This window comes from Exophiala aquamarina (genome assembly GCF_000709125.1).
Source record: "Exophiala aquamarina CBS 119918 chromosome Unknown aczIA-supercont1.2, whole genome shotgun sequence".
NCBI lineage: Eukaryota > Fungi > Ascomycota > Eurotiomycetes > Chaetothyriales > Herpotrichiellaceae > Exophiala > Exophiala aquamarina.
This window is the reverse complement of record NW_013550586.1, coordinates 2,529,979-2,556,271: the sequence shown is the minus strand read 5'-3', so window position 1 is coordinate 2,556,271 and position 26,293 is coordinate 2,529,979. Positions and strand designations below refer to the sequence as shown.

Below are 26,293 nucleotides of genomic sequence, written 5' to 3'. Positions count from 1 at the left end.
AAAGAGTCCCGCTAGTATACACTAAAATGTCACCAGTGCTGCTGCTCCTATATTCGCATCTCCCTCCCTTCACATCTTGCTGCCTGAACTGACTCCTACCGACCGCATCAAGACGCTGGTTGGCTGGTTGCGCTACGGACGCTAGCCAGCAGTGCGAAGATCTCGTCTTATCTCCTGGATCTAACAGCGCTTCCCTGCGTAAAACGATTGCCGGATTCTCGACGTCCGCCTTGAATGCACTGTCATGGAGATAGGCATCAGCTTGGTGGCCTTCAGAGTCTAGTGTGCCTTTGCGGCCCCTATTATATCTTGGTCTCAACCCACAAGGGAATACCCTACATCCTCACCCTTCCCCATGGCGACGAGCCTAGCCCTCATTGCCTCAGCTCTGTCGCCCTTGGGACCTTGAAGCTGAAACTGTGCCCGATCGACCCACCGTCCAACGGCATGCTGCAATACCTGTCTCGCCCTTTCGGTTCCATGTCCCGCTAACCCAACGGATCCATGCAGTGTCATGCGACCCAGCGTCTCTCGAGTATCAATCCCTTTGTATGTCCCCCGGTGAAGGATATTGCTGTCATAAAAGACCGCGTCGCCAGCGTTTAACTCCACCACCAGCTGATCGGGGAGATTGGACTCATAAGGTGGCGCATTGCGTTCAGTCTCAGTTCTGATTCTGCAATGGCTGCCGGGTACCACGATAAGTGAAGCGTCATCGAAAAGCGCGATGTTGTATTGTGCGTGTAATTGCTGACCTTGGGGGCTTTTGTCCTTAAGCTGTTGTGCCTCTTCCTCTGCTGTGACGTCTGGGCGAATATCATCTCGATGCCAACAAAGTTCAAAGTCCGTCTTTTCCGCTGGGCTCACGAGGAGATTGAACAACTCCATGACTAGCTTGTCATCGCCAGCAGGATCTTGCCTGAGACCGACCAGCTCCTTTACCACCGAAAGCACCTCGTCTGAGAAATAAACCTCCGCAAATGTATCACGGACATTCATATCTGGGTGAAGCAGATGTTGTACACCCCAAATATTGTCACCCTCCTTCCACTCCTGCCAAGGGGGATATTGCTTTGGGACGGTTCGTACGTATGGCCACTCACCCGCACGTGCTCTTTCGGTTGAATATTGGCATGCCGCTCTCATGGCCAGCAACAGTTGTGGCGACAGAAGTTGCGGGATCTTGACGAATCCATCCCTCTGCAGAGCGTCGAGGTATGGTGTGTCTACAGCGGTGGTCATGCTGAACCGGAGTTGATCAGAGTCATACCAATTGTAAGTGCTAGTTGCACGTCCGGTCTTGAGACCCACTCCACCTACAAGGCTCTAGGTGATGTGATGTCGTTAATATAATAATGAACGGATCGTCAGAGACTGGTGACAAGGGATATACCGCACGGGCATCGGAGAAATGTCAACCCCGCACTGCGATGAGACCCTGGCAGGGGTTGCGGTTGTCCTCAGGTCACCATCAATGGTCGTTTGTGAATTATCACTACATAACACAACCAGGGGGCGGATTCTTCGCGCGCGAGATGAAAGAAGTCAACTGATAGGTTCATCGCTGTACACAGGAAAGGCTTTCGTGGTGTGACATCCTGAAATTAAGCGATTTCATAACTTCCACCCAATCTCTTAGTTCAAGGCAGCGCGACAAGAGCCATCGCAAAGAATCTGTTTGAATGGACATTCATGTTGATTACATTATGAGATCGCATCTGCCGTGCGGTTGAGCTTTGTTTAAAGGAGATATTTCCTTCACAGTCTTCTCCCTTTTCCAACTGTTCAGGACTCCGACTATTTAACGATAGCTTCTAAGACCAAATGATAGACAGCCTTGTCCCTTTGACGAGTCCGATTGTCGGCTTAGTCTCTGGATCGCTCAAAGGGTGACCCGTCTATGTATTTCTAGGCAGCAGGACAAATGAATATCCATCTCTTCAAGTCCCCTGCCGTTTCTCCTAGCGCTGACAGAGTAGAAACTAGGCTTAATGCTCCACCCTACACTCAGTTGACCATGTCGTGGCTTTGAAGCAGGTCAACTAGCTACCTACCACAAATTGAACCTCAGTCCATCGAACGCCTAGTTTATCCGAATGGAAACCATGGAGCTGAATGACCGAGAGCATCATGTGCGATCAACTGACCCCAAAGTGCGCTCCGCCTGCGATAGATGCCGGAATCAAAAGCTCAAGTGCGACCAGGCCACAACATCGAGTGGCACTGGCAAATGTAGCCGTTGTGTGAAGTCAAATACTGAGTGTTCAACAAGTGCACCGCGACCATCAGGGAGACCGTCTCGCCAGCAACAACGAAAACAAATCAAATCAAGGAAGCCCGACCAGCTCTGGGGTTTTGAGAATACACCTCTACAGAATGATGACCCGACACCTCTTTCGACAACTGTCACAACGCTTTCCGTGCCATTTGAAGAATCAGCCATGCAATTTGATATCTTTGATGACTCAATGTTCGCATCATTTACGGCTGAAGACTTCTCTTTCAGCCATACACTCCCCACCGCGAACAAAGAACTTTCTAGTACTTTTTGGGATGGGACACGCCAAAACATTGTCTCTGATATGCCCACATCAGAGTTGGATCTTTATACTGATGGTGTGACCGACCATTGGTCCAGAAAAGGTCTTCAGCCGCATCTGTTGATTAGCAGAGACAGGTCGTATCATCTGAAGACACTTGCAGAACTCAACTCGACCCTTTTCCAGCATTTATCTGTGATTGATAAACTTGTGTACGGTGATTGTTGCAAGGTTGATCCGTCAGGACGACGGAGTCTCCATTCTCAACACCAGTCGCTGCATTCACACCATCCGGGTAGCAATCTCGGTGTCAAAACTATGCTCAATTTCTTGCAAGAGTTTGCAAAAATCATAAGCTACTTCCTGATGTTCTCCCCAATCACTTCTGCCCCTCGCCTAACCTCATCTTTCGATGCTTCTAATGAGGATGAGATGGGCTCTAATGATTCCGATGTTGATTTCGAGGAACGAACATTTATACAACATGATACAGATGGCTGCCAGGCTGACCTTGACAACGACGCCTCTTTCAACTCGGAAAAGACCGCAAGAAATACTGGTACGGCGAATGGACCATTAATAGACTATCCTACCATTCTGGCACTTACTACCTGCTATGTTTCTCTGATCCGGCTGCACAGAACCGCTTTCAATAGGATCCGGCTATCTCTTCAGGTTGCGTCTAAAAAGAAAGTTGTGCCTCAATACAAAGACTTGCCACCTCTACTCCCAGGCCTAGACCTAGCCGGCTATCCACTCGGTATGAACCGTTCTATTCAGATAACGGTTTTCATGCACGTCGTTTTGGACCTTTTCTGGCGTGCCGAGAAGGGAATTACCGCCATTGCAGCAGCAGAGCGTAATGGCATTGCCACATCCACAAGTGGACACATGGAACTGCTGAAAACGATGTTAAAACAAGAAGCCGCCACAGCAGGGCGTTCGACACAAATGGTCAAGGACAAAGCTGTCGGTCGAAATTCCCTGAAGACACTGGCGAGGGAAATACGTGCATTGTGTAGGGGCCATGTTTGCCTCCAGCTTGAGGAGTCGACTGTCGCGACGGAGACGTTTAGTGCAAATTTCGATTCAGGGATGGACTTTGGGGTTTGACGATCCATGGGCCGTCTGTTCGGAAAGAATACATCTCGGAAAGAATACATCAGCACTTGGGCCGTTTTAGGGTCGCAGACTTAAGTGTGATCTGAGTGTTTAATTGATCTGTCGGCGTCGTCGGTGACTCTCTAGCCAATTTCAACCGAAGTGATACCTCGGAAGGCAAACACGTATTCTTTGTGTCCCTAATGTTCTGTGGATCGGAAGGTTTTCAAAATGTGAGAGCATGCTAAAACCTTCCGAGGAGTCACAGCAACTGGTTTATTCAACCAGCTCCGATAATAATATTTGCAAAAATCGAGTAGCACAGTACCCGCCTGCCTAATATCTTTAAAACTCATAGTGCTATTAATTTGGATGGTTTTTTCTGAAAGGTGCCATGTCGTCTGCCCTCTCCTGTTCGCATCATTCTCGGCTTGATAGCAGTGGTTGCCCAAGACGCTAAGGATTTGTTTCTTTCGGCACTAAGAGATGGGTCTCGAAAGCAGTGAACGGCCTCACACCCTTGCGAAAACCCCGGATGACAGCTTTGTTCGAGTCGGCGTTCACCAAGACGCAGCAAGAGAAACCGATTCAGTGAAAGAGAAGGAGCATAGTATTGCTGAATCAGATGATATACATGAAAAGCCTGCCAAGCGAGGCTGGCGTTTCTGGACAATCATTGGAACTCTGTCTGTCATTGGCATTCTGTCTTCGTTGGAGAACACGGTGGTCGTTACTTCTCTGTCCGTAATGGTTGAGGATCTTGGACTTGGAGAGAACTATATCTGGATCACAAATGTCTTCTTCCTTACTGGGTAAGTGGCACTTCGTGCCCTTCCACGGCACCTCATACATAGATGTATATGCTGATCTTCCGTACAGCGCTGCAGTCCAACCTTTCTTCGGCCAGGTTGCGAACATCTTTGGCAGGCGGAAGGTCACGCTCATAATCGTTGCTTTATTCACTCTCGGAAGTGGTGTCTGCGGTGGCGCCCAAAATGGCGCAACGCTTATCGCAGGTCGAGCAGTACAAGGAATGGGCGCTGGCGGTATCAATGTGAGTCTCGCCTTCATTGAAAGAGAGTATTCGCTTCGATTCGCCAGATTAAATCTACATGTTTCGAGGAGTCAGGGCCAGGCTAACGAGAGAGTTGCAGATGATCATTGATGTCATCATCTCCGATCTTGTTCCTTTGAAAGAGAGGGGAAATTACATAGCTATCGTGCTCACTGTTTATTTTGTTGGTCTTGCTATTGGTATATTTCTCCCTGCATATTCATTTCAACAAGATGATGACTCCAGCGTCTAGGGCCATATGTTGGAGGCGCCATTGTTGACTCCACCACCTGGAGATGGGCAAGCCGTGCTAAAGCGCTTGGTCTGTTGTTTGGGCTAACGTCTGCTTCATAGGTCTTCTATCTGAATCTCCCTATCGGTGTTCTTGCCATGATTCTGATTCTGCTCTTTCTTAATGTCAAGTACAACAAAGAGATGTCCTTCCTTGAGAAAATCAAGCGGATTGACTACGTGGGCAACATCATGCTCATTAGCTCGACTGTATCAGTACTCTATGCACTGACTTATGCGGGGACGAAATATCCCTGGACCAACTGGAGAATCCTTGTCTCTCTGATCGTGGGACTGATTGGACTTTCACTGTTCATGGCCTTCGAGAGGACTTCATGGCCCATTGAACCCGTTGTTCCGCCTCGTCTCTTCGGCAACAGAACGTCGTCGACTGTGTTTGCTGTTACATTCCTGAATTCTGCACTATTATACTGGATCATGTTCTTCTTACCAGTCTACTTCCAAGCAGTCCTCCTCTCTAGTCCGTCAAAGGCCGGCGTACAATTCATTCCATTGATCGTTATTGCGCTCCCGGCAGCGATTGTGGCGGTCCTCTTGCTGAGCAAATTCGGGAAATACAAACCACTTCATCTCTTTGGACTTGGCGTATGCACACTCGGCCTAGGTTTGATGACCATGCAAGATCGAAAAACCACCACGGTAGAATGGGTTGTGTATCAACTCGTTGCTGCGGGTGGTTCAGGATTTGTTCTCAATACGCTCTTACCGGCATGCCAGGCTGGGCTCAAGGAAAGAGACCAAGCAGCAGCAACCGCAACCTGGTCATTTGTCCGTTCATTCGGTAGCATCTGGGGCGTCGCTATCCCCGCCGCCATCTTCAACAATCGTTTTGACAAATTGTCACATCGCATTGATGACCCTGCGGTACGTCAGATCCTCTCGAGCGGCCATGCCTACCAATACGCGACAAAACAATTCGTCCAATCGTTCGGGAAAGCCACCGAAGACCAATTGATTGACGTCTACTCGGATTCACTGAAATTGGTCTGGCAGCTGGCCGTTGTCTTCTCGGGCGTGAGCTTCCTCCTGGTATTCTTCGAGAGGCAGATCAAGCTAAGGACAGAACTTGACACCGAGTATGGACTAGACGATGCCAAGGAGAAGAAAGAGTCGGAGAATGTAGAAAAGGATGTCGAGACGGCTTTGCCTTCACAGAAGTAGCTTACGCCCGTGGGGAACAATGCGGACGGCATGGCCACCAATTTTCATCGTTGGGGTGCAAGGCTGTGGGTTCGAAAGCGATGTGGCCCAGCGGATGTAAATGCGGCGGAGAAAAGGGGATTTGACCTTGCGGCTCGCTAAAACCCAAACTTACATTTTCACCACTGGGGAGAACCCTTTCGACCTCGATGTTACCAGGATGCTTATTCTGCGATGAAAAGGGGAGCTCAACATCGAGCATGTCCGGAGCCGCACCTAACAGTCGCAAGGATTAGATGCTTTTACTAGCCACGCCATTTAAAAGGGAGAGTTGCATGTTTAATAAAGTACAATTCATTATCCTACTAATTCATCCTCCAAAATCTCTTCCCAGGGATATCAATTGCGCATTACCTAAACCAATTCGATATCTCAATTCTCCTCACTTTCTTTCATCTCATCGTTCGCCCTTTCGCGGTGCTGCTCTTTTTTATTCGACGAACCAGGATAATCCAGTCCACGGCTAGCAAACAGTCTCCTCACGGAGTCCGACGGGTGTGGTATCGTCGGGCACCGGTGTTGAACCGCTAGCTACAATCTGGAAAGCCGGGCATGGATTCGCACTGGTGCTGGTCGCGGGCCAATTAGGAGTAGTGCTGCTGATAGTGGTGGTAAAGGTGTTTGTCGTGCTCTCTGTTGTGGTACTGTGTGCACTGGCAGTGGTCAGCAGGAGTTCGGTGGAGCATAACTCACAGCCTTGTCGAGCCGTTCCCAGCACAAGGCTGTGCACCCTTCTCACATTGAACAATGTGTGCACTGATATGCGCCATGAATAGCGTGATGACGGTGGCCCTTGGTGCTCCAATCATGATTTGACAAGCCTTGTGGGTCAATTAACCATGTCGAGCTTACCCTCTGAAGTTGTCGCTGCAAGATGTAGGATGCTTCGTTCCCACAAAGCCACTGACTGTCCTTGGGCCGCTGCACAGCAGAGTAATGAATGAAATGAAGCTTACTAAGTGGTGCGTTAGTATGTACACTTTGATTCCCACCCTAAATGATTGAGAAATCGACCTTCAATCTAACAAGGAGGTTCTCACACAATGCTAAAGCATTCTTTCTCCTATCCACGTGGACAAAGCCACAAAGCCACAAAGCCACAGAATCAGCAGATCTCCTTATCACCAAAAAGTCAGAGAGAAACTGGCCTCCTCAGTCTTTGTGACAAAGTAATGCAAGAAAGAATGGAGGTGTTGCCTCACCCTCCTCATACTTAAGTTGCCGTATTTTAGCCTCAAATGTGGCGACACCACACTCATTCTCACACGTTCTTAACCCCTCAAAACCCAGCAAACTTCAATTGAAGAGACACTAGACCTAGAACTCAGGTCCTAACAAAAACAAAAACAAAAGGCTATTGAAATTCACGATGCCTGAAGTCGGTAAACCAAACAGCGCCAAATCGGCGATTGCCCTGTTTATCTTTCTGGGAGTGATCCTCCTATTCCTGCCATGTGTGTCGATCATCATAGTCAAGTTCCGACGCAGCAGGAACTGCCGCTCACAGCGAAAGGCGGACCAAGGTAACAGCGACTACTGGACGAACCTGGCGGCGGCGGAAGCGCTGGCCAAACAGAAATCAGTAGCACAGCCAACTGTGATCCAAAGAGATCCCCGTGGCAACAAAGTGCTCCCTAACGTCTACCGCAACAAGGCAGGGATATTCGAGCGTGCGACACTCAAGGAGGACGGGACGTACGGAGCGCCGGAATCGTTCATGGAGGATCTGCGCAAGGAGGCTACCTTCAAGGACCTATGTATGGCATCTGAGGAGACATCGCAGCAGCACACACAGTTCGACGCTGTATCGCCTGTGCGCCTGCATCATGCTGCAGAACACAATGTATACGCGAACCCACAAGATCGCATACTGACGCCTGAGCAGAGCCATGTACCTAACAGCGACGTCTCTTTCGCTCTCCAACCTGTACCCAAGAAGAATCTCAAGCAAAAGCTCGATGACGAGGGCACACAGGTTCAAACCGTCAACACTGGCCGAGCTGACGTAGGAATTCCCGACCGAGTTCGCAGCAAAATTGCCCATGTCGACGATGTCAGTCTCGGTGTTGTAAATCGTCATGGTCACCCTCAGGTGCCACCTGGCTGGATTTAACCCCTCAACGACTTCGCAGACTGGCTTCAAGAAAGGATTTTGGCGTCGATACTTTTGTGAAACCTCAGCCGGCGAAGCGTCGTGGCCAGTGGCTTTGCATGCGAATTGAGTCACGAGCAAGTAGACTAGCTCAGCGAATTGAACACCTCAAAATAACAAAAGAATCCCCTGTCAACCAACAGATCTTTTCTTCTTCTCATTGTAAGCCCTAATTTCTAGTTGTGGTGAAATAAGCCTTGCCCTGATGCCATGAGTATTGAGTGGCGGGCCGAGGCATATGGTCGGCAGTGTAAAGGCGGCGTTGTAGATTCAGACTTAAGATGGAACTTTAGTCGTTTGCTGCTTTTCGAGCCCTTCTCCTGTACACTTTCCGCTTCTTTCTGCCCACAGCTTGTATTTCGAGGGTATCACTATCCTCCAAGTCGGCCTTCAACCTCTCATGTTGCTGTGTACAGTTCCTCGTAGCTGGGTGGGATTCGCCCAGGACAAGTCGGAAACCTTCCAACGCTCGTTCATATTTCTTTGCCGACTCTTCGAGACGCCCGGCTAGTCGATCCATGAACGCCATATCACGAACACTTCTCAAAGTGTCTGGATGGCTCATACCGAGCACCCGTTCACGCCCTTCCAAGGCAGCTTTCTGCAGCTTCTCAGCCTCTTGAAACATGTCCTGACTGACCAGCACGTTGGCCAGATTATTCAGGCTTTTCAACGTGTCTGGATGATCTGGACCCACAGACTTTTCACGACCCATCAATGCTCTGCGCGATACCTCCTCAGCCTCATCAAACTTCCCTTGGTTGGCCAACACCGTGCCCAAGTTGTTGAGACTCTTCAAGGTGTCTGGGTGGTTGAGGCCTAAAGCTTCCTCCCTGCCCTTCAGTGCCTCTCTGTGCAACTGCTCAGCATTCTGGTATTTGCCTTGGTCAGTGAGAATCAGTGCGAGATTGTGTAACTTGGTCAATGTGCTTGGGTGCCGCGGACCCAGCGTTTCCTTTTGACCCTCAAGAGCTCGGCGGTGGAGCTCCTCAGCAGCCTCATACTTACCTTGATCCCGTAGTAATAGCGCAAGGTTATTCACACTGATCAGGGTGTCTGGATGGGTATGACCAAGAAGTTTCTCACGAGCGGCCAAAGCTTTGCGATGAAGTTCTTCAGCCGTATCGTACTTCCCTCGGTCTCGCAATATTGTGGCCAGGTTATTCATAGTTCGGATGGTGTGGGGGTGATCAGATCCAAGTATTTCACGTCGACTATCTAACGCCCGCTCCTGCATGTCCTGAGCCGCCACATACTTTCCTCGAGCTTGAAGGATTGTCGCATAAAGGGAGAGAGTGCTCAGTGTTTCTAATGACCCCTCGCCCAAAATCCGTTGTCTAGCATCGTATGATTTTCTGACATGACTCTCGGCTTGCTCCAAGTATCCAGAGTCTAGCTCAAACCACGCCAGTTTATGAAGCAATTGTGCCCCAAAACCATCACAGCTCGCCTGATATTGCAGAGCAGTGACCGCCTGAGGCCGCAACGACTGACATACCGCTCGATTCTCGTACTGAACTGTTGGAAAATTCGAAGCCAATAACTCGACCACCTTTTGCACAAACTCATCCATTCGGTCCTCGCATTCTAGCCAGTACCTCACCGACATCTGCACAAGTGGATGCATGCTCAACGTGTTGTTTCGGCTTTGGTTAGCAAGTGAGTAGCTGAAAATGGTTCCGAAGCTGTAACGTCGCGCCATTTCACTGCTTCGCGGGTCTCTGATCAATTCTTCTGGAATCGACTGTCCATCCAACAAAGACATCAATGAGAGAAGGTCTGCGGCTTCTGGATCCTGTTGCTGGATTTGATCAAAAGAGAGCTTCCATGTACGGAAGATCGAGTTGGGTAGTCCACGCTCACGACGGTGATCCTGAAGCTCAACGCTTAGTTGAAGATTTCTGTCGCTGGCGCTGTGTTCGAATGCATCCAAGTATTGCCTAAAGTGACCGCCATTGCGCCTTATAAATGCGGCAGCTTGCGTGATGGCGAGTGGCACGTATCCCAGCAGTTCTAACAACTTATCTCCAGAGCCATCAGAAGGGATGGTAATCTCGTTCTCCAGCTTTCGTGTGAGAAGCAGCTGGGCTTCTTCCGCTGAGAATGGTCCGACCTGAATAGGCGTGCCTGCCGCGACAAGTGAGTCGGCAATGTCTCGACTTCTGGTCGTGAATAGAAGCTGACGAGTGGGGGATAGCAGTCGAGGGAGAAAGTCGATTACTGGTTCGACTGGCGCTGGATTGGGTGTATGTTGACCGAGAATAGTATCATCGTCATCGGCGCCATCAAGCACCAATAGCCATGGCCCGTTTTCTTCATCATCTAACCACCGAGCTAAAAGACTGCACATATCCTTTGTTGCATCTTCACTTCCTGGCAATCGTAACCAAGATGTTATCTTTTGGCAGGATTGTGTGAACCTGCTGTGCGTAGCGGCGTATATCCATAGAACATGGCTTTCTGGGTGCTCTCTATGATACAGATGTGCAAATTCTATGGCGATCTGAGACTTCCTAGAGAAATCTGAGCCAGAAAATACTGAGCACGTAAAGTTGCAGCCTACCCTGTTCCTCCAAGTCCATACAGGACTGCCCTCTGATTTTCCCTGAGTCCGTCTTCGACTGCTTTGAAGATCGAAGTTCGAGAAACAAATAGGGGATCACGTCCAAACGGAACTGTGAAGAGGATCTTCGAAGGCGTAATGACAACTGCTGACCTTTAGCCTAGCCTCTTGTACCTTCTGCTCGATTCTTTGCTAAAGAATTGTGAGGTTCGGTCCACGGAATATACTTACGTGCAGGGTGTGTGGAGCTCTTGGGTACTGGAGCATCCACATGTGGACCGGACGGAATCGTAACTAGTAGTTCTCTTGCGTATGCAGCCGCTGTTGCAGCCGCATAGCCTTGCCAAACGTCGTTCTTGTGTGTATCAGCATAATCGCAGATACCGCGTATCACAGCACAGGGAAAACTGTCCATGAGACCTGCAGCTTCCATTTCGAAACACAAGACGTCCTCCGCCTCAGCAAGTGCGTCTCTTACTTGTGCATCTCGCATTAAGCGATCGGCAGAGGCAATTAGTCCATAATGAATGGCTGGATCGTCGTGATCCGGCCCTCGAACCACACGGAGGACTGTTTCCGCGATATCGGGGTTACATATGTCCTTACAGCTTTTGCCTTCATCCGCATGAGTGAAAGTTGCCCTATACAGCACATCTGCTTCAAGAGCTGGGCGTCGATATTTCTGGAGCCTGCTGTTACCATCGACCAAATCGTCAATAGTCTTCAAAATCTGGTGGCCACGACGCTCATGAAGGGAACTGAGTTGATGGATAGCAGCTAGAAGAAGTGGGGGACTGGGACTGAGACTGCCTGTTCGCAAAAAGGCCTTGTTCTGAATAGCTTTACCGAACTCGTAGTGGATTACACCGCCAGAGCTTCCCACAGGAGTACTCACTACCACATCCCCGAGCCTGATGTCATGCTTAGACGACGGGGCACCGCCTCCGATGCCCACCATAAGCCCAAATCGGAGGGATGGAAAACTGCGAAGCATATCTTTAGCCACCGAAGTCGCAGACGTGAGGCCATATTTTCCCTTTGGCAAGCATGCCAACACAACCAAATGCGAGGAGATCCGTCCGAAAGTGTACACATTATTATCATTTTCCCAGTTGAGCGGCAATGGGTCATATTCTTCATCAAGTAGCTCGCAGGCAACTACATACTCCGTCTGAATGGCCGAGATCCAGCCGACAGTGTAGTCGCTGCTGCGTGATGGACGAAGAGGCATCGAACTCGCGGGGCCGGCTGCAACTCTGTTGCTCGCACGGCATGCAATGGGAGAGGCGAACAGACCTGCCTGCAAGCTTGAACAGACAAAGAAGCATGTTAAGGGAGACCCGTAGCGTCAGCACGGCTTGAGTGGCTGCAGATGGAACTGCTTTGGGCATGCGATAGCATTTGGGAGATATTCTTTACTGTACTCACGCTGAAAACCCCAGAAATCGAGGGACCGTTTCGATCAAAGCGATGAGGCTGAGGGGCCACAGAGCTACGGTCAATCCAGGGGTACGAGTGCTTGGAACGCACGTGATTCAGCGGATTGAACATTTAGTCAGCAGTATTCTACGACCCGCTCGCCGCTCACCCATCGCTGGGTGCTACGCTGGGTGCTATGGGTGCTAGCCACCTATCGATGCTATTTAGGAGCTCGGTCTCATTGATATACCTAGCGAAACTGGTAGTAGCCACATATATATTGACCCGCGCGGTGCAAATAAGATAAAACTAGATCGCTGAGCTAGCCGTCCCATGTTTGATCCTTCCGTGAGATCTCATTGCGATAAAAAGTATACGTCCTTGATGGTTAACGCCATCTGGGGACACCCATCAGAACACGATGAGCTTCTGTGGACCAGATGCTCAAAGTGCATATTGATCTTCAACTAGTCCAAAATATGCCCATTTGGATTTAGCCTCTGCAAATGTCGTACTCCTGGGTGGTGCCAATTTTGCAGGGGCAGCACCGTTGTTTCCTCTACTGCTGTAAATATCGATAATTTCGTTCATGCTATCTGTCTTTTTTGGACTCTTGGTCGAGGGGATCGTTGATCTTGGGTGAATCTCTCCTGCCGCAAGCGGTGGAGGAGATTCGGCTTCAGGTGCTTGTGAACGTGCTTGAGTAACAATTGTCAGACGAGCGGTGCTCTCGTTTGAGGAAAGTTCAACCTTTTGCTCCTCATCGTTTCTCGGTTCTGGAGGATTCAGGCTGCTCGAGACCGAGTGCCAGATTGCAATCATCATCGTGACGGTGCAGATTACCCCCACGATAGCAAGGACTATAAGCGCCGCTGTTGGGATCATGCTGTCCTCAAAGAACAACGAGAATGAGAATTAGTGATGAAGGCGTGCAGGAGTATAGCAGCTGATCATCATGGCAAGGAGACGCATGGAGGATGAGGATCAGTGGAAATTGAGGAACCCAAACCTCAATTTTCCCGAATCTCTAAGGTTGAAACAAAGAAATTTGTATCCTTTCACGCTTGTTCTGAAGATACTGGAAGGAGAGAACAAAGAAAACAGCCGCCGCTTCCTAGTTTGAAGCGAGCGTTGGGCAAGCGTCAGATGTTTCTCAGGCATGTTGATGGTTTTCAAAACTTTTTCTGGCAGTGATTGGATTCGTCATGGTAGCACCAAAAATGCTTTCGTTCTCTGCTTTTCGTTGGGTCCTTTTCTTCTCGTACTTCAATCTCAAACCATAGAGATGTACAAGCGCAATGATGACCAGTACGGCCGAAAATATTGCGATGAAAACCCAAGCGATTGGGGCCATCTCGGGTTTTGCGACAGGCTTTTTGGACGTCAATTTTGATGCTAGTGTTGTGGGCTCTTGCTCGTTTCGCGGAGACAGGGGAGACATGGAGAAAAAGGGAACGTTGATCTAGGTAGGAAGAACTTGATGCTAGACTTGCGCTCAAGGGGCACGCAAGAGGATCCAGAGCTCACCTATAAGAAACAACGGTGTTGTAGCTATTTCTGGAAGCAGTTCATTATTTCACTCCAGCTGAATAGACACAAAGACTTTTGATCCTGCGAGGCACCGATGTACATCGAGGATATTGTGGCGAGGACTTTAAAGAAAGCGTTAGTAGTGTGCAACCGCTCGCAAATGCGGTCCACAGAGTGCTGTTTGAGCCAATCTTCGTAGAGCTTGCAGGTAGCTCCGAACTGGGAGAAGTGGTAGCTGGTGCAGGGAGTAATCCTGACGGAAGAGAGTTCCTTATCGGCGGACTTTGCAGCATCTCGTTTAGAAGACGACGCGTCGCAACGCTTTGATTGTATGGTGAACTACCGTGTAATTGAAGGCTGTCAGGTCGCGTTGAGAGTGACTCACGTTGGGAAGGCGAGAAAGGGGAGGCGAAGCTGCAAGCACTTTAGCTAGCCTGAATGCGTCTGACGTATGAATATGCCCACTATAATCAAATATCAGGGTATATGTGTTGTCAGACGAGAAAGTTTCCCTTTTGGGCTAGTCCCATTGGGTTCATCGCGTTGCCCCAAAATCGCGTGTACATGATCGCAGATGGGAGCAGTCTATACTTGTTCTCTACCACAGCCTACAAACCTCTTCGCCAATTCTGCACATAAACCGTGTCGCCTCCTCCCGCTCAATCAGTGCCCTCCACTCCAAGTCCAACGCCGGGACCTCTCTTTGCGCGCGGCCGCCACTTGCTTCTCTCCCAGCCACCCTCAAGCACTCATCACCACCACCATGTCGTTGCTTACAAGGCAAATGTCCTCCAAAGTCCCTACAATCTCATCGCGGGCGTTTTCTACCTCCCGAGCCTCCCGATTGGCACGCTTGACTCTAGTTGGTCGCCTGGGCGCCGACCCAGAGCTCACAGAGACAACGAAAGGGACTCAACTTGTCCGCTACGCCATTGGTACTAGCTATGGACCAAAAGATAACAGACAAACTTCATGGTTTCGTGTCAGCAGCTTTGTAGATGGCCCTCAAAGAGATTTCGTCTTGGGATTGAGCAAAGGGTAAGGCTGTAAAATGTCTTCTCCTTCGCCTGCCTCAAACCGTCGCACTAACGGGTATCCTCAGAACACTGGTTTACCTCGAGGGTGATGCCAGCATGCGTACATTCGATGATGCAGAAGGCAAGAAGCAGAGTGCGTTGACTATCGTCCAGACCAGGATCGAGGTTTTGAAAAGGCAGCCAAGAGAAGAGGATAGTGAAGCAACCAGTGGTTGATACCTATCTTCTGGTTTGAGAAGCCTCATGTACCGAAAACAAATCGGTGTGCACAATTATTGTAATTGAACGAGAAAAGAGCGGTCGGGCGCAGGCTTGAAAACCTTGGACAACTAGGACTATGTTCTTCCACATGTAGTTTCACCACTCCTGAATTTGGATTTGGATTTGCCGGTCAATCGCCACAATCGTGTTGTATAGTTTAAATGATCGGCCCATTATTCTAGTACAGCAAACAATTTGTCCCGCCGAGGCTCAAGAGCGTTGCAGGCGATATCTGATGTAGCTCTCTCCACAGCCTCGTCATGCCTCCGGTCCTTCAGATCCCATGGCGTTCACGTGTTGTACCACGAGAAACGAGTGTCCGCATCCCCTGTCGCATCCATCTCATTCGAGACCGATAGGCCTCAATTGTCTCGGTCCCGACACCAAAGAACGCAAAGCACAGGAAGCCTATCCCAATTTGCAGCCAACGATCAATTGGAATTGAAGGAGCTCCAGAAATTTTGTAAATTTTACCCTTCCAATCCGGCCCATGAATAAATTTCCAGCTGAACGGATGCCCTGGCTTAAGCGAAGCTAGGACTAAGCCGTAGATGCCCAGAGGGAAGCAAAACAGAAACAGAGTGAGAGCTAAACTTGACAATCGTGTGAAATGTGAGCCTGATGTTGTAGCCACACCTGGCAAGGCTAGGGCTGAACCATTTTCCTTTCTTTGCTTCTGCATTCGAAGTATGACTAAACCGCAGTAGATAGAGCCTGTGATGGATACAACTGTTGGTGGCATCCACATCAGAAAAACAGTCATCCAACTTGAGTCGAATGAAGCCGTACACCCAACAACTGGGAGGATCCAGTATCTTTCAGGTTGCACTATATATTGCGCTGGCATCATAATAACTGGTATGGCAACGCAGAATGTGCCTTCAAAGATAGCCTTGCGTCTGAGCTCTTTGAGACTTGGACTTAAAGTTATGTTGGTGGTGTCCAGAATAATCGCTGTCTGGCGTAGGATACTGGTAATGGCACCAACGACTGCCATGCTCAGCCCAATCCAAAGTTTGATTTCGATATCGCAGAGAATTCGACCGTCCCAACTAGCTTCCAGGTCTTTGGCTGGCCAAATCAAAGCGTTGACAAATGTCTGTAGGTTCAGGACCATGGTTGCTAGGATCAGAACTATCGCTGCAAAGCTGGTGTTTCGTATGTGGGCCACGAGAGGGAGGAGTGACAATACACAGCTTGCAAAGGCAAGCGCGGCAACTAGGATATCCATGCGCATCATGCAATAGTCTCCTTAACGCCCTCTTTGATAAACTTTCAACCCAAAGCTTTCCCTTTCAGCCGAGCTCGAGAGCTTCGTGGGAGAATTGAGGTATATTTGGTACGAACAGATCAAAGGAGCATAGGATCAAATCGAGTGCATACATCATTGCGAGGAGGAGACTCACAAGGCAGGTTTTCAACCTAGGTTTTCTAGGGATGGCAAAGACATTTTGCTCGAAACGGGTCTCAATAAGGGTTTTCGTTAGCCCAGAGCCCGCCGGGTGCGCATAGCTGGGGATGGTTTATCATGTAGGTTAGATGGAGACATAAACCCGGAAGGCAAAGCCTCGAGGCTGGCATCTCTCTAGGCGGCTTGATGACACTATCTTCGCGACCTGGCGCCGAAGGGCGAGAATCTGCAGAATGATGACGATGTTGGTCCCATGGTTAGTGATTGCCTTTCACATGCGCACGATTCTGAATGTTATTGCCTGAAATTGAGCACTGACGCGTGTGGGCTTGACAGGTTGTTGGCAGCATCGAGATAGGACTCCTAGGAGATGTAACTGGCTCTTGCAACTTCTAAGCGGAAAGGGGGTCATGCCTGCCGAGGTTGACGTCTCCTTTATAAAAGTTATTCCGTTCCGAGCGGTGGCGATGGTTCCACCCCGAACTCCACGGATCCATGCCATCATCGCTCATACTCTCTTCTTCGCCTAGCATATGATCCCAGTTCCCTCCACGACCATCTCGCATCGTCTCTTCGTTTTGTTCAGGCACGCTCTTTCACTCGCTATCACTGTTCCTGTGTATTGGTCTGAGATGTCAAATGCCCGTGATCTGACGCTTTAGCTAGGGCATTGAGAAAGCCAGTTCTTTGGACAACGTGAAGTCACTCCAGGGCACTTCGAAAAGGACATCAGCCTCCAGATCGTAGCGATGAGCACAGAGAAAACATCTTCCACCATAGCCCCCTCGACCCAGTCCGGGCGTCATATCAGTCCCTCTCCTCATGGCCTCAGACAACGGCCTCTTGGGAGATCCGCAGCCTTTGCTGATGGATATGCACAATTAAATCGAAGGCGGAGTTCATTCCTTTCTGAGACTCTGTCTGAAACGCGCAAATCATTGCGCTCATCCACCGACGACATATTCTTACCTAGAGCCAGAGGAGAAAAAGATTTTCAAGATCAGGATGACGCTTCTCATTGGCATTCCTTGCCACTTGCACTGGCATTGTTTCCTGCCGTTGGTGGTGTATTCTTCAAGAATGGCAGTGCTTTCGTTACTGATGTTACTCTGCTGGCATTGGCAGCCATATTCATGAACTGGGCCCTTAGATCACCATGGTAAGTTCTGGCTGGCAAGATTTACTTCACTCCCGAGTTCCGATCTCACCAAAAGCAGGGATTGGTACCGCGCCGCACAAAGTTCTATCATACTCGAACCCATCTCGCCATCCGCAATTTCGCCTATCGAAGAACACGAAGAGTTTGACGAGTCTTCCACTAATCCTGCTCTCCCAGAGACAACATCTCCAACGAAAGCCAGCCCCAGACCAAGTCTGAGACTTCCCCAAATGCAGAATGTCGATGCTGCTTCTGCTCAAAGGGAGCTGCGTCTTCATGAAATGATGGCATTGTTCGGTTGCTTTGCCTGCCCTTTGTTGGCTGCCTGGCTCTTGCATGCGATCAGGTCGCAACTCACTCGTCCTTCTGAGGGATTGGTATCCAACTATAATCTTACCATATTCCTCTTAGTTGCTGAAGTGCGACCACTAGCTCATTTGATCAAACTGATTCAAAGAAGAACGTTTTTCTTGCAGAGGCGCGTCAATGCTGATGTCCTTTCGGAAACAAGGCAAGCGGATACGCAACAGGTCCTTGACATTACGCATCGATTGGAAGCGCTAGAAGTTCATGTGGCTGATAGAATCGCTAGCTCTGGAACCCAGGACTCTGAAAGCGGTGAAGCTCTTGCTGCTAAGGCTTCTATTTTGGCGACTGGTGAGGTGAAGAAATTGATCCAACCTGAACTCGATGCTCTCAACAGAGCGATGCGTCGCTATGAAAAACGAACAGCTATCTCGTCTGTACAAATAGAGGCAAGACTTCAGGACTTGGAAGCTCGCCTGCAGGACGTGGTTGCGCTTGCCGCTGCTGTCCAGCGTAATGCCGATCGTCAATCAACAAACTATGCATCGACTCTGCTCAATTGGGTGTCTGCGTTCATTGTTGTTCCAATGCAATATTTGATGTTCCTCTCAAGTCTTCCGGCAATGCTGTTTTCGAGCATCATTGCCGTACCGAACAGATATATGACCAAACCCACAAAGAGTCCCCCCGTGAAGGAGCATCGGAATTTGCGCAAAGGCTTGTTTGGTAAGACAATTGAGCACGAGAAGAGGTCAAAACAAACATGAGCAGATTTTGAGATCCTGTCCTTTGCCTAGGCGTCAATGGTCTGGTAAAGGCATTCATTTTGACACTTCGGGAGCCTGAAATCCGAAGGAGGAACTGTGAAGAGTAGCAAAGAGAATATTGACATTTGTTCTAGACTAAGAATTTGGCGTTCAAATCCATCTAGAATTCCTCACCGCCCATGAAAATACACCAAGGAACTCGCGCTCTGCTGTCAATACTATTGTTTCGACCATTCTGTTAGAGCTCTAACTTAGGTTGCGTTTTCATTTCTGTTTCTCTACGTGAAGATTCAGAGTGATGCCTTGAGGTTCGTATAATAGTCCTCCGTTTCGTACTTGTTATAGGGTCGTAACGATAGATTTACCTCAAGATGCATTGCCCATCCCAAGATGATGCCAAAATTCCCAAAGCTCCTTCCCACCAACTACGAAGCCTACCTGCAAGATTCCTTCACTGTGATTCTTGGCAATCCTACTTCGAGTGGTTGGATAGATCGCGAGGCGACCCAGAGAGGATCATTCCTTAATGACCAAGCCCAAAACATTGTCTTCCGCCCAGCCAAATATTTAAATCACCGTAGAGATGAACGCGAAGATTTGCCAGCGGAGACAATCATGGTGCTTCTGGCGCTGGCAGATTTGGCTCTTCAGGAAATTTGAGAACTCTATCAGGCCTTATGCAATGTTGAGTAAAAGCAGCACTACAAGGTCTAGAGGGGCTAACGCCGCGGACACAACGAATTGTTCCAAAGGACGGGCACTAGATATCGGGTATAGATGCATCATGATTGCCTTTTGCAATGTTTGGAAGTCCTGTCATTGATTGATGCATTTGACGTCTAATTACTCCGCAACAGACTTGTCTCGATATTCCTGCACACCAGCTCCTTCAGTGATATCGAGAGGTGCATCAATCTCTTGCGTGAACTGGTTGCTAGGGTTGCGTAGGAATATTGCCGCTTGCTTTTGTTAGCTCTTCGAACAAGGAGTAGATACAGACAACCGTCAAACTTACCAATTAAAGCTACTGTCGTGAACGCTGCCGCGGTGGCCCAGACGTAGCTGAAAGCAAGCCTGTATGTTTCTTTGACGGCCAGAGCTGCGGCTTCTATGATCTCTGGGGTCACTCCGGGCACCTTTGGTAGCTCATTCATATTTCCCGAGGTGAGAGCTCCCAGCAATGGCCCTAGTGATCCTTCCGGCAGACCAAGAGGAATAGTCACCCCAGCTACCTTGGGAAACAAATTCTTTGAGATCCCATGGCTGAACACAGCTTGATATATCACCAGCCCTGTTGAAGCTCCAAGACTCCTGACAGAGAGTACTAATCCGGAAGCCATCGCGATAAGCTCTGGAGGTGTCGACAGTTGAGCGGCGACGACAAGAGTCGTCAACAACAGCCCAAGCCCCGCGCCTAAGAATATCATGTAGCCCCAAAAGTTGGCCTGTGGGGTGCTTTCCTGTGCTGTAGCGGCAAGAATGAAGAAGAGAATAAATGCCACAAACCCAGCTATTGTCGGAATCCGCACAGTTTTTGACTTCCAAATGTAGAGGCCTGTCGCCAATGCAAAGAAAGTGAAAGCAAAGTAGGAGACGCTATAGCAGACACCAACCCGAAAGGAGCCCATCGACGGATATAATGTGGTGAGTTGGAACGGCACAAAGTAATTGGCAGCAAAGGCACAATGCCCCTCGACATAGATGCATCCAAGAGCGAGGGCGAAGTTTCGATGCTGAAATAAGCGGTGGTGAAAGAGGCCGTCTTTCTTGACTTTCCACTCATACGCGACAAGTCCCAGGAGGATAGCAACACCCGTTAGGAACGGAGCTAATACGTGTGAATTGGTCCAAGGATACGGATTCTGTGCCCAGGACAGGCCTAAGCAGAGTAAAGTGACGCCTGAGCCGACCATGGCAAAGCCAACCCAGTCAAGCTTTTGAATTTTACTCCTTACAGTTCCCTTCTGCGTTTCTCGTGGAGGTGGATTATAGAGAAATGTACAAGCTGCGGCCGAGAGAGCGAATATCCCAGCGGATATATAAAAATAGATGCGGAACGCATTGTTGTTGTTTTGAACCAAGGCACCTCCAACAAGGAGACCAAAGATGGCACCGAAGCATACCGATACGTTAACGCTAGCTTGAGCCCATGATCGATATTTCCTTGGGAGGACTTCTGACACGACAGCGTGAAGGAGTGGCTGCGAAACGCATGAGAGACCTGCGATGGTGAAACCAGCTATGGCCATTCCCATTGAGCTCGATCTGGAGACGATAATAGACCCCACACACCCTGAGGCCGTGAGGACGATAAGAAACCACTTTCTACCCCAGAAGTCGGCGGCTTGGGACACCGGAGGCCCAAGTGCTGCGACCAAGATCCCGAGGACGGCGGTTGGCCATGCTGTGAGCGATGCTCCTCCGACGACGGCAGCGATGCTGTGGGACAGCAGGCCTCCACCAACAAGTAAAACAAGTTGCCCAAAGTATGTACCAGCAACCGCCTTGGGGTCTGTTAGTACCACTTTGGAAGAATGTAAGGGTCCGTCATCATACCAATACTAATAAAGACGTCTTCAAGTGGTTCCAATAGGTGTGTCCATGCTGTGGATTAACCGTCGCCTCAACGTGCGTAGCGATGACTTCTCCCATAGTGCTATACTCCTGGAGAAGGGGGACTTAGCATGCAGAGAGAGAAAGAAAATTGAGGGTTTTGAATACTTCAAACATTCCAGGATCTTCACCAGTGCTATATAATAGTCCCCTGGATTGTCCCTACATACAATAGCATGGCCGCTAAGTACCCGAGATAGCCATGCTCCACAGCCCTGGCCCCGGGACAAGCTCCAGATTAACCCCGCAGACTCCTGGTCAACTCCTGGCACCGACGTGTTTTGTGGAGGGACCGAGAGTCTGGATCACTGTCAAGAGTTCCATTTGTGTGTAGTTCCGAGCACTCGCTCTCCATGTTCGGAGGGTCTCGAACTTGGAACCGAGACTTCGTTCAGGATGTGGGTGATCACTTTCCATTTCGGGCCGAAGTCGATATCGGTGTGGTAGGCAGAAAACCCCGAAGTGAACTTCATTCTGTTGATTCAGTAACTGGCCGATAGTCAAGGCAGAGAGTTGTGGCAAGGGGAGAATAGAGACCATGCCTACCGTACCATCTATCCATATCTCTAGGATTTGTCGTCTTGGGCTAGGTTATGCTATGGGGGCAGTGATAGATGAAGCCTTATCATCTCGGTTGCTTAAAAATAAACTTTTACTTGGTGGTTCGAAACGATTACGTCTGTATACGTTACTAAACCTGTCCATTCACTTCTTTATATCTCAAACAAAGCTCTCGGCTTATCAGGCCACTTCAAAGATCAGCTCGCATTTCCCTCCAACAGGTATCAGCAGAAAGTGGTCCATAGTTGCCATCGAGTCCTCAGTAGTGACAGGTGCTACAGTACACTTGAACTGCTTGATCAACCGAGCGGTGATCAGCTTCAACTCCATCATTGCAAGATTCTTTCCTATGCATGCTCTCGATCCTTTGGAGAATGGCATAAAAAGCTCTTTCATCTCGGTTGTAACATCATTCCCTTCCATCCACCTCTCCGGCTTGAAAGCTTCGGGATCTGGAAAGGCAACGGGATCTCTATGCGTCGTGTAGCATTGCATAGACGCGATTGTCTAGCGATGTTAGTTTGAAATAGACAGTACATGAGTGACGACTAAATCGCACCTTTTCGGGAATAAAAAACCCATTGAGTTCTCGACCACCTGTGGGTGTTTCTCTGGGCAGACTTGCTGGAGCCGCCGGGTGTAACCTTAGAGCTTCATCGATAACTGCCTCTAGTATAGGTAGATCTTGAACTTCTTGGAAAGTTGGAGAGTTGCCACAATGAGCTCGAACCTCCGTCCGAAGCTTAGCTTGCCATGCCTGATGTTTTGCTAGCTCCCAGAACAGGAAAGTCAGAGTAGTGCTGGTAGTATCTACTGCGGTTAGTCCCCTCGATTGAGTGTATGACGACTAAAAAGACACACCTGTGCCAGCGAAGACGAGGTTTCCAATCTCGATCGATGTTTCTCTGTCGCCGAGTTGACTTTCCCCGGTCTCAGCTTTCACTGATAGAATCTTCGTCAAGAGGTCTTTGCGCCCAGATTCTCGTCCATATAGTCCGACATAGCTGTTAAATGCTTTTGCGCCATACTAGTCTCCGTAGTCAGACAGGGGTAGAGTCCATTTTCATAAAGGCGATGTGAAAACTTACGTCCGCAAGTCTTTGCATCGCTCCCAGGAAATACTGGACTGACTTCAATGGTACCCAGGAGAGGGCGATTGCAAGCCAAGGATAATTCCACTGTATGTCAGCAAGGATGAAGAACAACTCAATATCACTGAGAAACTGAGGTGTTTCTCCCGATTCAAGGCCGCCAAATGATTGCCCGAGGAAAAGTTCTCCTACAAGGTAGTCAGTTTCAGAAACTGAAGGAGCTTTCAGCACCCGTACCAACAACATCAAATGCTGTGAGCCTGAACCAATTGAGCATATCTGTAGGTTTTCCAATCCGGCTCTGGAGCACTGTGATAAGCTTTTCAATTTGCTTGTGAATAAGTGGCTCGCACTCATATAAATTGGATTGGGAAAACGCATGGCTCAGCAGTTTCCTTCTCTTGCTGTGTTGCACTTTATCTCTCATGCTGAAAATTCCATTTGGCGGCAGAGTCATTGATTCATAGACCGGAGCCTTCAAGAAGTTCGTTTGCTGACCATAGAGGTCTCGAACATTTGAGACATCCGAGCAGGATATCTCATTTGGCCCAACCAAGACAGTGGCTCCGTATTCTTGATGTAGTCGGTGAATAGTTGACGTTCGGTTGCCCTTGAGGTCTAACCATCTTAACCACAACGGTGTCAATTTGGCAAGAAATGGGCCAGGGATTTTCCGCAATGGCGAAAGGCACAATGCATAGACTACCTGATATAGGATGTTAATTTGTGTAGATCAGGACATAAATTCAAAACCTCGGACCTTGTGCAACCACCAGACCAGAACTAGGGTGAACCCAGCGATTGCTATGTTGATGGAGTGAAAAAATGCCATTTGGAACAATTGATTGATGTTGATCGAAAGAGATCAGATTCTTGCGACTTTGATTATCAGATACGGATGAAAGTGTTCATAGCATCATGTTCGAGCAGATATCCGAAACGTAATGGCAGGACTTATCACGAGCGGTGTGAAATGGATTATACCCTAGGTTCAGATGAGGCATCGACATCCTAGACTAACAAAATAGAACGAGATTGAAACTGTGCCGATCTTACCACACCCCAGAGGCTCCGTGCGTTCCCCGTCATCTGGTACGTTGCGTTGATTCGCGGTTGGTTGATCTCGGGCCGAGGAGTGAGTGCACCTTGGACCGAATCTCAGTATTGGCATCCCACCACCGGACGTCTCTACGAAGCGAAATGCCATCTTCAATTTCAGGCAAGTTGGAGGCTCCGGTGGAGATTCATGGATTGTCTCTGATCTTTTAGCAAAGATGCCTCTATGCTAGAGGGAAATGGAAGCCAGCAGCTTGCTTCCACGAAAGCGCGAAATAGTATTCACAATCCCACAGCAGCACCTTGCTTAGTACCACCGAGGACAGTAGTCTTGACACATCCTCCTAGAATACGCATCTCTCCATCCCGTGTTGGTAATGTTTCACTGCTGGATTTCTCTGATAGCTTGGAAGAGCCTAAGGCCTTGCAGTATCCTCGTTCGCTATCTTCTCCTCAATGAAATAATCCTGCCCTATTGAAACCAGGTCGAAAGGGGGCCGGAAGCGAAAGGGATCGGATCGAGATAGAGAGGGCGTTGGCGTAGGTAATAGCACTTGCACTCAACAATCGAATAAGTCAACCATACCGCAAGGCCTCAGGGTACGTATCCCTCGCTGGGATATGACTGCGCAACTATACTCGTACACTCATTCTCTGTGCTGTTGGTCATTCCTTGTCTCATGAACACCGCTGCGCGCTCAATGAGAGTGTGCTGCTGTCTTATCCATTCTCTACTTGCTTGTCTATAATGCTTATGATACATGAACGCCTACGACCCTGCATGCCCAGCCTTGGCCTAATGCCTCGGCATCATGAGAATGATACGCATTTATCGATGTTACAGTACGCGTATGTTCTGCGGTTGGATTGACGACATAAACTGTACTAGTGTCCATGAAAGGGCTCGTGGATTCTGAATCAGAAGAAAATATAGATGTGCCGCCCTGCCTCAAAGGGTGAAACACGGTTCTTGTGGCTGTGGGAAGCGGCGACAACCCTCCAACTAAGCATCAATTGAAATCCATGGCGGCATTTCCGGTTTCACAGCTTCACACCAATGGGCTTAGTCACAATTGTGGATGCTATATGTTAAAACTATCAAGGGGACCTCGAAATCCAGATCTCCTCCCCTGGCTCCAAGCTTCAACTCTACCTGAGCAAATGATTGGGATCTGAAACGTTGAGGTTGGCAATTTTCAGCTCCGAGTCTCGCTTTTGGGCAAGTGTGAAAAGCACAGAGCTCTGTGGCGTACTTAAGACTGGAAAATGAAGCTGCTCAACTGGGTCTGACATGCCAAGCTAAAATAGAACTTTATTGAGCGATATCTATTGGGTTTCGCATCGGAGCCGCTGCTCAGCTCTCGCTAGCTCGGCTACTGAAAAGCTCTATGGTAGGGCTTTGAGAGGCACGTTCCCTTTCCACCCGCTCGACACGCTCTGCTGAAAGGACGGACAGAGGCAATCTTGCCCATAAGTACTATTCACTGGTACTACACATGGCAAGCGCTGATGATTCGCAACCTCAGGATTCATCTCTCATACCTAGATCCCCACCCGACGGCTTGCGCTTCGCTATGAAAAAGGCTCTACGTGCGATTTACGCGCTCTATTGGTCATTAGGCTACGTATCTGCAACAATTCCCAACAGGGACTGCTTCACCGGGTCGCCTCCCCTATGCAATAACTCACTTACTTCAGACTCCACTTGCCACGGCTTGGATGTGACAACACTTGACGGTTGGAAGAGGATGGACTGCGATTATGCCGTCTACAACGTTCCTTCAACAGCACGCACCACCAAGAAGTGGCTTGTGATACACGCGGGAGGCTGTGATACTTTCACGGGAGATCTCGGTGATTTTTTTGCCCCTGACCTGGGGCTGAACATTTTTGGGCTGCGTCCTTGTGGAGGATTCCAGGATAGTCTGTGTGGTAATCTTCACGACTACGATCCTTGTAAAGCCTTCCACGTTTCTTGGTACATGCCGCCGCTGCACCAAACTTATGCACCGTGAGAATAGTCCATCCCCTTTCCGCAGAAACAGACTAACATCACAGATATGGACTTGGATTCAATCCACCAGCGCTGGTAGACATCTTCCACGCGCCAGGCACCACAATGTTGTTCTTGCATGAATATGGGTCGACTAACACGAGTTA

General features: G+C 49.2%; 11 protein-coding genes across 11 annotated transcripts; 4 read left to right on the top strand and 7 right to left on the bottom strand.

Moving 5' to 3' along the window:
* Positions 1 to 315: 315 nt before the first annotated feature.
* Positions 316 to 1,242, bottom strand: A1O9_02743 (uncharacterized protein; the record flags this gene model as incomplete). Its single annotated transcript, XM_013408314.1, has 1 exon — positions 316 to 1,242. The coding sequence occupies one exon, from the start codon at positions 1,240 to 1,242 to the stop codon at positions 316 to 318; it is 927 nt and encodes a 308-aa protein (XP_013263768.1).
* An 869-nt stretch (positions 1,243 to 2,111) lies between these two features.
* Positions 2,112 to 3,626, top strand: A1O9_02742 (uncharacterized protein; the record flags this gene model as incomplete). The annotated part of the gene is made up of 2 exons (XM_013408313.1): positions 2,112 to 2,779; positions 2,840 to 3,626. Coding segments are annotated over 2 exons (1,455 nt in total), but the record flags the coding sequence as incomplete, so codon positions are not given.
* Positions 3,627 to 4,127: 501 nt separating this feature from the next.
* A1O9_02741 (uncharacterized protein) lies at positions 4,128 to 6,168 on the top strand (the record flags this gene model as incomplete). The annotated part of the gene is made up of 4 exons (XM_013408312.1): positions 4,128 to 4,453; positions 4,521 to 4,695; positions 4,796 to 4,942; positions 5,050 to 6,168. The coding sequence occupies 4 exons, from the start codon at positions 4,128 to 4,130 to the stop codon at positions 6,166 to 6,168; spliced, it is 1,767 nt and encodes a 588-aa protein (XP_013263766.1).
* A 2,480-nt stretch (positions 6,169 to 8,648) lies between these two features.
* On the bottom strand, positions 8,649 to 12,153 carry A1O9_02740 (uncharacterized protein; the record flags this gene model as incomplete). Its single annotated transcript, XM_013408311.1, has 3 exons — positions 8,649 to 10,872; positions 10,923 to 11,067; positions 11,154 to 12,153. The coding sequence occupies 3 exons, from the start codon at positions 12,151 to 12,153 to the stop codon at positions 8,649 to 8,651; spliced, it is 3,369 nt and encodes a 1,122-aa protein (XP_013263765.1).
* A 632-nt stretch (positions 12,154 to 12,785) lies between these two features.
* On the bottom strand, positions 12,786 to 13,226 carry A1O9_02739 (uncharacterized protein; the record flags this gene model as incomplete). Its single annotated transcript, XM_013408310.1, has 1 exon — positions 12,786 to 13,226. One exon carries the CDS (start codon positions 13,224 to 13,226, stop codon positions 12,786 to 12,788), a length of 441 nt encoding a protein of 146 aa, XP_013263764.1.
* Positions 13,227 to 13,494: 268 nt separating this feature from the next.
* On the bottom strand, positions 13,495 to 13,782 carry A1O9_02738 (uncharacterized protein; the record flags this gene model as incomplete). Its single annotated transcript, XM_013408309.1, has 1 exon — positions 13,495 to 13,782. The coding sequence occupies one exon, from the start codon at positions 13,780 to 13,782 to the stop codon at positions 13,495 to 13,497; it is 288 nt and encodes a 95-aa protein (XP_013263763.1).
* Positions 13,783 to 14,634: 852 nt separating this feature from the next.
* A1O9_02737 (uncharacterized protein) lies at positions 14,635 to 15,124 on the top strand (the record flags this gene model as incomplete). Its single annotated transcript, XM_013408308.1, has 2 exons — positions 14,635 to 14,909; positions 14,974 to 15,124. 2 exons carry the CDS (start codon positions 14,635 to 14,637, stop codon positions 15,122 to 15,124), a joined length of 426 nt encoding a protein of 141 aa, XP_013263762.1.
* A 319-nt stretch (positions 15,125 to 15,443) lies between these two features.
* A1O9_02736 (uncharacterized protein) lies at positions 15,444 to 16,286 on the bottom strand (the record flags this gene model as incomplete). The annotated part of the gene is made up of 1 exon (XM_013408307.1): positions 15,444 to 16,286. One exon carries the CDS (start codon positions 16,284 to 16,286, stop codon positions 15,444 to 15,446), a length of 843 nt encoding a protein of 280 aa, XP_013263761.1.
* A 1,043-nt stretch (positions 16,287 to 17,329) lies between these two features.
* A1O9_02735 (uncharacterized protein) lies at positions 17,330 to 18,812 on the top strand (the record flags this gene model as incomplete). Its single annotated transcript, XM_013408306.1, has 2 exons — positions 17,330 to 17,739; positions 17,798 to 18,812. The coding sequence occupies 2 exons, from the start codon at positions 17,330 to 17,332 to the stop codon at positions 18,810 to 18,812; spliced, it is 1,425 nt and encodes a 474-aa protein (XP_013263760.1).
* Positions 18,813 to 19,655: 843 nt separating this feature from the next.
* On the bottom strand, positions 19,656 to 21,464 carry A1O9_02734 (uncharacterized protein; the record flags this gene model as incomplete). The annotated part of the gene is made up of 3 exons (XM_013408305.1): positions 19,656 to 19,771; positions 19,828 to 21,316; positions 21,369 to 21,464. The coding sequence occupies 3 exons, from the start codon at positions 21,462 to 21,464 to the stop codon at positions 19,656 to 19,658; spliced, it is 1,701 nt and encodes a 566-aa protein (XP_013263759.1).
* Positions 21,465 to 22,166: 702 nt separating this feature from the next.
* On the bottom strand, positions 22,167 to 23,504 carry A1O9_02733 (uncharacterized protein; the record flags this gene model as incomplete). The annotated part of the gene is made up of 5 exons (XM_013408304.1): positions 22,167 to 22,493; positions 22,546 to 22,799; positions 22,848 to 23,013; positions 23,075 to 23,265; positions 23,315 to 23,504. The coding sequence occupies 5 exons, from the start codon at positions 23,502 to 23,504 to the stop codon at positions 22,167 to 22,169; spliced, it is 1,128 nt and encodes a 375-aa protein (XP_013263758.1).
* Positions 23,505 to 26,293: the final 2,789 nt, after the last annotated feature.